At 41.7% G+C, this 11,517-nt stretch overlaps 1 protein-coding gene across 1 annotated transcript; it reads left to right on the forward strand.

Moving 5' to 3' along the window:
- Nucleotides 1–3,632: 3,632 nt before the first annotated feature.
- On the forward strand, nucleotides 3,633–8,135 carry LOC119777598 (extensin-like). The gene is made up of 4 exons (XM_038276551.1): nucleotides 3,633–3,923; nucleotides 4,978–5,075; nucleotides 6,370–7,707; nucleotides 7,822–8,135. The coding sequence occupies exons 2-3, from the start codon at nucleotides 4,979–4,981 to the stop codon at nucleotides 7,500–7,502; spliced, it is 1,230 nt and encodes a 409-aa protein (XP_038132479.1). The 5' UTR covers nucleotides 3,633–3,923; nucleotide 4,978; the 3' UTR covers nucleotides 7,503–7,707; nucleotides 7,822–8,135.
- The last annotated feature ends 3,382 nt before the right edge of the window (nucleotides 8,136–11,517 follow it).

The raw sequence follows: 11,517 nt of genomic DNA on the forward strand, positions 1-11,517 counted from the left end.
TATATATCATGTCGCGAATGGATAAGTACGCCAGCACGCTAGAGCCACCAGATCATGGAACATATCTGAGGAAATGTTCCGTGATCGACCATATGGACCCCTATGCCCTCCACGGTGCCTTGTTTAGCACTAATCCAGATGATTGGCCAAATGTAGAGCATGGTGACATAGTTCATTACCCGGTGTTCAGTGAAAACCCTCTGCACACTCTTGAGGAAATGAGAGCGTACAAGGGTCTAGAGGCTCACAACCAGTTCACATCTGGTTGGGTACGAGATGTCGAAGTGATGTACATGAAGGAAATCGCCATCATACGTGGACGGTTGAGTTTTAATAAGATGGTAAAAATGTAAACAATCCGACGCAGGGCTCGCTATGCTAGGTGGCTAACGGCCGGCGGTGCGCGAACAGTTCCAAAGCTACAAGTCCTTGGAGTCTCATCTGCAGTTTACGAATGGATGGGTTCAGGAGCTGCAGCTCATAAAGCCAGCAAACAGTGCTAACCGTTAGTGCTAACAACCACTCAGGCATGTAATGTACTTTTAACTAGCTGCTATGTGTTTCAAAGGTTTGGTTAGTAACGTTAACTGCCAAACCTCCCTAAACCCTCCGGGTTTCTCACATATTTGAGCCTTTTCCCGCTGGTTGAAATCAAGTTAAGGTGAAATTAATCAAATTAAAACACGGCTGAGAGAGGGAGTCCAGTACGCGGTAGTCATAGGCAGTAGTCTGAGTAGCGGCGGCGGAGGCAGTCAACATTGCGGCCACGGAAAGTAATACGTCATGACGCCCAAGCCCTATTATTAATATATTCTTACATGTTTTAAATGCTTGACAGTTAATTACCTGTGACAAAGTGAGCACTGCAGACTCTGGCGTATTCCAGCTTAACACCGTCCAAATCGGACCTGGATATCCGTGTCAGCCATAGGTGACGGCGTTGTTCAGATAGCTGTTTTGTTTTTTCACATTGATTCACGATTACGGCTGGTATGCGATAGAAAGAGCGTTGATCTCCACCTCCACGGGCCGTGCAACCAACAATTACACACGATTTCACCATTTTTCACTGTCAATACTGCCTAAGGCTGCCACCCAATAAGGCAGCGGCGGACGCGCTGAGTAGTCACGTGAGCGTGACGTCACCTGAAAACCCCCTATTGAGGAAGTTAAGGTTTTTTAAGTACATGCGCCTTTAAAACACAATGTTACGAATGAGCGAGCTGCCTGTGGCAAGATGGCCGCCACGTGCGGACGTCGACCCCCATTGGCCAGCAGCGCGGACGAGACATCTAGCCTTTATTATGGATATCTATGGTTCTGAACCCCACCCCAGACACAACTCCACCAATCATTGATCTAATGACCTAACCCACACATCAGAGTGCGAAATACGGGGGGGTCCGGGGGGGGGGGGTCGACTGTTCTCTCTGTGCTGCTATTTTGCCCAGTACAGCATGTAATTTGATGTGAAGGGTGTATTTCGTTTATGTACATATAGTACTGTTTCATGTTTTGTTTGGAGGTTTATTGCAAGAAAGGTCACCGAGAAGAGAAGTTTAAAAAGACGGTAGTATACGCGCTAACTAGCCGCTAGCATACACGCTAACTAGCCGTTAGTGATGCCGCTAGCTAGCGGCTAATGTTAACATGTTGTTTGTATCATTATGTGTTTCTGTACATATTCAGGGAATATGTTGAGTTTATTATTTAGGAGGATTGTGTCTGTTTATTTGGAATTGTGCCTGTTTACACAAAGACTTATGCACATTATTTCTTTGTTGGAGTTTTACCATTCATTAATCCAGCCAATAAATCCAAAGAAAAGGCTTACAGTGTGGTTATTGGAAATGATGGTTATCTACCTGCTAAGCTAAGAGTGAGGGCAGGACATAAATTATGTTTTTGTCGCTAATGGTCACTAAAATGTTTTTAAGCTCAACATGTCCATTATTAAAATTCAAAACCTTTATTCACAAATATGCTCTGTTTTTAATGCAGGGAGAGAGACACAGCGCTGATGATCACTCCTCTTAAACGGTTTATTGACGCCTAAATTAACTTAAAATGCAGAAATCTGCCGGCAGAATATGCAGTTTGGATTATTTAGATGAAAAACACCTACCAGCTGCCGCGGTGAACCGCTGCTGATGAAGGGATCCATACTGTCGGCGCCCCGCTGGTATGTGGGGGTCTGAGCGGCTCCGACAGAAAAAATATTGAAGGCAGGATAATAATCTGAATGAACTGACGGCACTGATTACGTTTTCAGGTGTATTTTCTCACTTAAACGCATATTAAAACTACTTTATTCCCACTGATCACAGCAAATATAGCTGCAAGGCAGAGAAAGGATAGTGAAGCTCCGCCCAACGCGCCTCAGACACACTTTTGCACCGCGCAGCCAGAGCAGCAAAGCTGCGCGTCAGAAGTAACTGGTACAAGCAGCAAAAAGGAAGCAGCAGACGCGATTTTGCTGCTTTTGCTGCGTGAACGTAGCATAACTGCACAAAGATTGCCACTGTGCTAGCAACGAGAATGCTTTTAACTGGGGGCGTGTAGCAGTTCTCGCCGTAAAGCAAGACTGACTCTCAGGAGACTTCTGAGCCTGTGGGTGCGGGTCGATGCTCCTGCAGTTGCAAGTGCAGTATTTCCCCCACAGACCACCAGGGCGGCCGAGAATACCTTTGTTCAACCTGAAATGACTCATTTAGTCATCCATAACGTTATGGAACACATTAATTAACTGAAAAATGTTGCATAGTGTCCCTTTAAAGCAGGACATGTGCGTGCATGAAAGAGACAGACAGTCTTTGTGCATATGTGTGTTTTCATAGACTGACTGTCTGTTCAGGCTTTTGCCCGCTCCACCAGATTCACAGAAAGCTTCATCCACCAAGCTGTCAGGAAGCTGAGCCCCCCCCATAGGAAAGCAAAATCCAAGAAGAGATCTCATTGTTGTTTCTTTCATTTCTCCTAGACACAAATGAGCTATTTTTGATACTAAGGTGAGACCAAAGGTTTTTTCTCCTGCTTCTCAAATTCAACTCAGGAGAAACAATCACACATAATCTCATGTTTGATCAAAACAAGAGATCTCTATATGATCTGAAATATGTCTAATTTCAGCCTCCTAAACATGAGACCATGAGATCAAAGAAAGAGCTCAAAGAAAACTCAGCTATGACTCCCAAGATCTCATTATTCTTCTCAAATATGTCTCAGTTTTCTCATAGTGACCTCAGAATAAACAACCAGAGTGTGTCTTACTCTGATCAAAAGAAGAGATCTCTAAATGATATTAAATAAGTCTCATTTAAGTCTTCCGAAAATGGATAAGAGAAGCTCCATGAAATCTCATAGAGTTACTTGCATGAGTATTTTGATTTTACTGGACATACTACATTTCAAATTCTGCATTGTAATTATTGTATTATATTACTGTAAGTTCCTTACCTTGTAACTTACAAGAAAACAAGAAAGAAAATAATGCACTTTTAAATTCCAAGTTTTCCAATTTATTAATAAAATAATAAAAGTCAACATAACTAGACAACCAACCGTTTCAGTATTATGTTTAGAGATTAATGCAAATTCATTAAGGATGCATGTCATTACTGTACAGAAATCATACAGAAAAAAGAAAAAAAAAATGTGGTTAAGAAACATGAATCCTCAGTGCACATACAGTGAGAATGAACTATATTTCAAATAATTTGTAAGTAAGGTAGTAATAATGGAAATAAAATATTCACTGGGCCAAAGACGAGAGCGGGCTGGGTCGGACGTCTAGAGCAGCTGATTGGAGGTTTGAATTTCAAACTGACACTTTGAGCGGGACAGTCCAGTCGGGACCAATTAGGTCTGCAGTCTCTGAAGTGGCACCTGTTGACATTGTGCAGTGGAAGTTGTCTGGAGTGAAGGTAAGTTTTGAACTTCTTACATATAAGTTAGTTTTGTAACCGTCGACAGCATTATACATTGATATGCTTGATAAAAATGCACGGATATCAGTAGTCAATTTATTTTAATTTTGGGCGATGAATTTTGAACGACCATGCAGTCTCGAATCAAGCTAGCTACTAACATTACAAGTAGCATGGTTTCCTTTGATTTTTAGCACACTTGGAAGTTGGTATCAATGTTGTGTTTGTGAAAATGTCCATATAAATTAACCTTTTAAGTAAGAGCGCCCACTGTACAAAGGGCTGCGTGAGATGCGTGCTGCATAGACATATGAAGCTAGTAAGCTAACATGTAGCATACCAAAATGATGCTAACCACACAAACAAGGTGTCATATGAAAGTAGAGACTCTGCTGCGTCACCAGTTTTCTGTCTTTTTGTCACGCACTCCCGCCACGCCATGTATTTCATTTTTCACGCTAAAAAATATTTAATACATTTCTCTGTTCTGTTTAAAAGCTTGTGACCATGGTGAAGTTAGTTTCAGGTTGGATATTCGATACTGCTGACTCTACTGTACGCGACTACAGTATGTCTGACTAACCAACCTGAAACTAACTTCACCATGGTCATTAACAGCGGTGACGGTAAGAAAGCCGGTGAATCAGATCAATAAGACGTCAGTTTATGATTGGTTTACAGCGGTTACATTCAACAGCACAAGACATCTAGAAGTAGAGTCTTTTATTGATGAGTAAAGACAGTTTAGTTATTTGAAGAAACATGATCTGAAGAAGACATTTTTAGTTTAATAAGTCCAATATGGACTGACTATATATATGTAAAAATGTATGTATATGTAGTGTTTGAGTGTGTGTAATTTTCACTGTTCTCTGCACTTTGCATGAAATCATAGTCATATCAATATTGAGATATTTGGGTTCAATATCCAGATGCGATCATTTGGCCATGAAGCCTAGAGGGTTTGGTTTGTCTTGGATTTCTTATCTTGTATGTGATATATGAAAGTATTAGATTGCTAACATCATGCTTTTTAAACTGCCATTTACAGAATGACATCTGGATCCAACTCAAAAAGACAGAGGTTACCTTCAACCAAAATGAAAGATCATGTACAGCTGGGAACTGAAGAGGAAGAGGAGGCAGCTGGTGAGTTATTGTTAATTTATTTACTGTTATTTTTTACTTTTAACTTATCAATTGGTAATTAAAGGAAAGTATAAGTAGAATAGCAGATTTTTAAAGATCCCCTACATGCTAAACTGTATACAGTATAAACTACTTTAATAATAATTTAGGTCAAATTGACAATCAATTAATATATATATTTAATATATAATAATATAAATTTAGCTGCTAGACTCAAGATGTGTCTTAATTCACTGTCAAGCAGCGGCGGCACCAGAAAATTATTATTGGGGGGGCAATGGCCACAACAAATAAATAATACTATAATAGATATAGATTTACTGTTCCCGGGCTAATACACTACATATTGTGAAATGCACATTACTAAATGTTTATCATATAACAAACACAAGCACATTTAACTACTTGTATTTAATGAATCAACAAATGCCAAACAAGGTTAAAAAAACAATACAAATCATAGCCACCACAGAGAACATTTGTGGATTCACTAGAGCAGAGGTCTTCAACAGGGGGTCCGTGACCCCTAGGGTGTCCGCGGAGGTACTGCATGGGGGTCGCGAAACTTGGTTGATTTATTTTTTATTTTTTTTATATTCCTTCCTGAATTGAAATGTCTTTAAATCCACATTAACATGAATTGAAGACTGTAGTAAACAGATAAATGGAGGCAGAAGATGTATTTCAGTCATCAATGCACACATTCAGCGACACACAGGAGCTCTTTCAAGCTGGACACCGTTTCATTTACAACACCTGTCCCATCAACCAGGAATCAGAAATACTTTAATAATCCTAGGGAAGGATTACTTTAGTTACATTACTCCATCTGTAATAGAGTGACTATAGGACCGGTTGATATAACACAATTTCATACAATATATATATTTAGGGGGTCCCCGCTCCATCTTGTCATCAGTTTGGGGGTCCTTGGCCTGGAAAACGTTGAAGAACCCTGCACTATACTCTTACCACTGTCTCTTAACTCACTAAATCTTTTTTCTCTCTCCTTCTGTTCTCCTCTCCTTCACTCCACACCTCTCTTCCTCTCCTCTTCCCCTCTCTTCTTCTCTCAGTGTACAGTATGTGCATTGGAAACAAGCTGGCTGCTCATCTCAGAGGGCTAACCATAAATAAATCTGAAATCTTTAAGTTTCAAAAAGTTATGTAAATGAAAACTCAATATAAAAGCTGGATTTATATCGATATTATAGGACATATCTTGTGTTCTTTTGAAATGTACTGTTGTGAAATATGACATGTTAACTGTGACATGGTTTTTGTTTTATTTTAGGTCACTTTGCATTTGTCACTTTTGAGGATGGCTACACTGCCAAAATCTTTAAAACATGTGACATTCTGGATGCGAATGACAGCTCCATTGGACAGTTGGATGTCTTGAGGCCAGGAGAAAGGGTCCTAGCCAGATGGAGTGATGGGAGATTTTACAGCGCCACTGTGAATTATATTGGGCCAAATACAGGCATGCAAAAAAAACCCAAAAAGGACATAACAAAGAATATCCCTGCAGATGTATATTATCGCCAGCACTCCTCCCCCAAGTTGACTGATGTCCACTCTTCAACAAATGTCAGCGCCCACTTTTTGCCATCGCCTCCTGTCCAGGGGCCTCCTTCCCAAGGCCACGCTCTGCCTTCGCCTCCTTCCCAAGGCCACGCTCTGCCTTCGCCTCCTTCCCAAGGCCACGCTCTGCCATCGCCTCCTTCCCAAGGCCACGCTCTGCCTTCGCCTCCTTCCCAAGGCCACGCTCTGCCATCGCCTCCTTCCCAAGGCCACGCTCTGCCTTCGCCTCCTTCCCAAGGCCACGCTCTGCCATCGCCTCCTTCCCAAGGCCCCGCTCTGCCTTCGCCTCCTTCCCAAGGCCACGCTCTGCCATCGCCTCCTTCCCAAGGCCACGCTCTGCCTTCGCCTCCTTCCCAAGGCCACGCTCTGCCTTCGCCTCCTTCCCAAGGCCACGCTCTGCCTTCGCCTCCTTCCCAAGGCCACGCTCTGCCATCGCCTCCTTCCCAAGGCCACGCTCTGCCTTCGCCTCCTTCCCAAGGCCACGCTCTGCCTTCGCCTCCTTCCCAAGGCCACGCTCTGCCTTCGCCTCCTTCCCAAGGCCACGCTCTGCCTTCGCCTCCTTCCCAAGGCCACGCTCTGCCTTCGCCTCCTTCCCAAGGCCACGCTCTGCCATCGCCTCCTTCCCAAGGCCACGCTCTGCCTTCGCCTCCTTCCCAAGGCCACGCTCTGCCATCTCCTCACACCCTCAAACAGTACACTACCCTGTACCCTCCGAAACGGCCTAAGCCACTCCACTTCAATGTGGATTCGCCAGTGCAATGTGAGTCGCAGGCACACAGTTCAACCAATATTCTGATTCCTTCCACAACCAAGATGATGCTAGTTCAGACTTCTCGCCCTTAGACAGATGAAAATCTGAGCACAAGTTCATCTTCTTGTGCAAGCACCCTGATAGTTGACAGAAGCCCTCAAAGTGAATATGGAGAACCCATTGAGGATGTAGCACAGAGTGACAGAAGGTCCTGGCAGCCATGTCAGAGGTGTGGTCCAGAGTTGAGAAAACTTGAAAAAGAGAAGAAGAGGATGGAGGACATTCTCTGCAGCATAAGTAAGTCTATAATGTTAACTCTATTGTGGTTAATAGTACCTTTTGATAACCAAGGGTGTATACTGTCATTAAGAGCTGTACATCAACACTTCTTTTATCCTTTTTGTTTTTCAGAGCCAGAAGACATCAGAGTGGCTCGAGGATTTCTTAAAAATGTTGCTCTGTACCAGGAGAGCCCTGCAGCCTTGATCCACCCGTCACAGAAGGCTCTTCAGGAGCTCTTTCCCAATAGTGGCCTGTTCCTGTCATCTTTCAAGCTTGCCTCCATAATGCACCAATGTGACCATGACAGCCTTCGACTTTTCCATCTCCTTTTTGAACACTTCTTCACCGCAGAGGAGTGCACCAATGCAGTGGCTTTCGGACGACATGGCAAGATACCAGAGGGGAAGCAGCTGCTTGACCAAAGCAAAGTTGATGGAATTCTGAGTGAGTAGTTTTTCTGGTGTAATGACTGCAATGTTCTAGCTACTTTCTAGTATTTTGCCTGCTTGATTTGTTGTACACTAGTTACTTGATTGTTGTTGTTTTTTTTTGAGTAAATATATTTTTAATATGATTAGATTATGAAAGTCTACAGTGGCCGACAAGGGTCAAACGGACAGCAACGGCCCAATACGTCTCAGTTTGAGAAAACAGCTTCAAGTACAGAAACGATGCAAAATCACAAAATCAAACACAAGTCTAAACGACGTACAAAACGAGGAACGTGTTGCAAATAAAAAAACGCATCATCAAAAATGCATCATCATCAAACGCACTGCAAATGGAGAAACGATCTGTAAACCGAGAAAAGATCTGCAAACGAAAAACGCTGCATGCTCCAAACCTGCAGGGGGAGCCCTCAGCGTAACAGCTCAATAGAGAGACACACGGGATGGAGAGAGACAGAACAGCTGACTAAATCACAACGGTGTATGAAAATACAGCAGGAACCGCTTATAGTGATCACGGATATAGTAATCAGCTGCTTTAGGATCCAGAGGACAGAATCATTTCTATACAAATGCTGTTTAAATAATTTGGTTATAGTGATCAAGAAATCCACTTATAGTTTCATTTTTGGGAATTTTATGAATGAAAACATGCAAAAACTATTTTAAAACTACGTGTATTTTATTTTTTACTCGCAGCAGGACACAGCGCAGCTGTCCCATCCAGAGCTGAGGAATGCAGTTCACATTTTAAAGACTGGTCTCCTGCATGTTGGTTTTAAAAACTTTGACCTTTTACATGGTTTTGAAAAAGAAGTGAACTTGGTGTTAGGCAAAAGTAATTAAATTTGCATGATGCTTCTCAAAAGAAGCATTTAAAACGACTGAGTTTAAAATCAGAATAAAATTCAGTCAATGCTGAAGCTGTTTCCATTTTTCTCTTTGAAAAACGATACAAATGGCATTTAGATAATGTTATGCATAAAAAATGAAGTGAAACCATAAAATTCAGTTATAGTAATCAACTGCTTATTGTGATCATATTGACTCCAGACCAACGTGATCACTATAAGCGGTTTCCACTGTACAGCGGGAACGGTAATATGACTTTTACTTGATTTTATATATATGTTTATATATGTTTCCATGTAGATTAGCCTGCTTGATATAGGTATGGGAGACTGTGATAAGAGGGCTTTTTAATGTATTATTAAAACAGGTGTTTTATATCAAGCAGGCTAATCTACATGCAAACATGTATATACATATATATATATAAAATCAAGTAAAAGTCACATTACCGTTCCTGCTGTATTTTCATACACCGTTGTGATTTAGTCAGCTGTTCTGTCTCTCTCCATCCCGTGTGTCTCTCTATTGAGCTGTTACGCTGAGGGCTCCCCCTGCAGGTTTGGAGCATGCAGCGTTTTTCGTTTGCAGATCTTTTCTTGGTTTACAGATCGTTTCTCCATTTGCAGTGCGTTTGATGATGATGCATTTTTGATGATGCGTGTTTTCATTTGCAACACGTTCCTCGTTTTGTACCTCGTTTAGACTTGTTTGATTTTGTGATTTTGCATCGTTTCTGTACTTGAAGCTGTTTTCTCAAACTGAGACGTATTGGGCCGTTGCTGTCCGTTTGACCCTTGTCGGCCACCGTAAAAGTCAAATAAGAATAATACTGAATGTAGCTCCTGGTGTGTTGAGAGATGCACAGGAAGGCTAAGATGGATATAAACAGTCCTTTATTTTAACCCTTTGATACACTGGCACTGCAAACCCATTCTAATGCACAAGATGGCGGTGCGCAACGATGGAGAACTGGAAACCAGTAGAGGAGGCCAAGCTTAAAAAGGCCCTCATAAATAAATGCCGTCACAGGTCAGTACAGTGACTGGCTTTACAGGCATAATGTTTACAACAGCCCCTTGTTCACCAGTGTGCCCTCTTGTTCAGCAGTTGTGAATTTTTTCACTGTTTATTGACATGTTGTTACACCAGTGGTTCTCAATTGGGATAATGTGATTGCTGTCACTTTTACAATGCATGGCCTGGTTCACTCTTGTAAAATGGTATGCACACTGGTATGCGTGTTGAATTAATGCAAAATAAATGAGGCTAAAGTTCATTCACTGTTGTTTCTTATTTCTTCCATTTTAATCTCAATTTTCTCTTACCTTAGTCTCAAAGTCATTCTGACATTATCTCAGTTTTTCTCCTAAGGGGAGGGGTTTAGGAGCAATAATTCAGATTGAGGTGATCTCAAGAAGACAGGCAATTGAGATCTGTATTTTAACTCTTTAGTGCTCCAACAGGCTTTTTAGGAGCAATAAGCAAGACATGAATGAAATAAAAAAGATGCAATGATGAGATCTTATCTATGACTATCATTTCTCCTACAAGTCTCAAAAAGTCATTCTCACAATATCTCAATTTTGCTCCTAAGGGGGGGTTTAGGAGCAATAATTCAGATTGAGGTGATCTCAAAAAGATACACAATTCAGATTGAAGAAATCTCATAAAGATATTCAATTGAGATCTCCGTACTGTCTTGAGAGATCAAGAAAAGACTATCCTGAGCAAAAAAGTTTTCCTCCGGGCCAAAGAAAAATCACTCCGGACAAACTGTCTCCTGCACTACTATTAACACTATATTTATTTACTGTTCTTTTGCACTGTTACTGTTACAAATGCTATATCTTACATAATTGGTAATAATATTTTTTTTTCTGCTGCCATTACTATCTGTCTTTTTGCACTAGCATAAGTATTGCATATTTTATATTATTGAACATTTTATATTTTATTGTGAAATTGAATGTTTAAATTTTAGTATTAGGAACTGATCTTATCTGTTGTGCCTGTGCACTTTATCGGTTTCATTGTTGGTGAATGAGCAACGTCCTCTCGAGTCCTTGTATGTCTGGTGAATGTGAAGAATTGACATTAAAGCTGACTGACTTTGAAATGTTATAGGCCTACTGCATATTGAGAAAATTTAGATCAGTATTACGCAACAATCGGGAGATGGGGACCCCCCCCCAAATATTGACAGGTATTTCGCACACTGCCACACATACAAACAAGAACCCAAACAAAGGATTCTCTGGGGCCACAGTAGGCATACGTCCCTACTGACCTGCCTAAACACCCAACCAATTCATCCCTAGGAGGACACCATCCCGCATAACACTAACCATAGCCTCCTAACAGCACCTTCTATATACCACACATTCGCCCACTCCAAAAGACCAGCGCCAGCAGAGACCTCACTTAAGGACCCATCCTGCCCCCAGGTTACCCTGGCCATCCCAAGCCAGCACCTCCTTAAGGACCTCTCGTACCCATGGTTTTCAAGTAATGTCAGCTTAAGAAG

This window comes from Cyprinodon tularosa, unplaced genomic scaffold, assembly GCF_016077235.1.
Source record: "Cyprinodon tularosa strain WSP-4 unplaced genomic scaffold, ASM1607723v1 ctg125, whole genome shotgun sequence".
Lineage (NCBI taxonomy): Eukaryota > Metazoa > Chordata > Actinopteri > Cyprinodontiformes > Cyprinodontidae > Cyprinodon > Cyprinodon tularosa.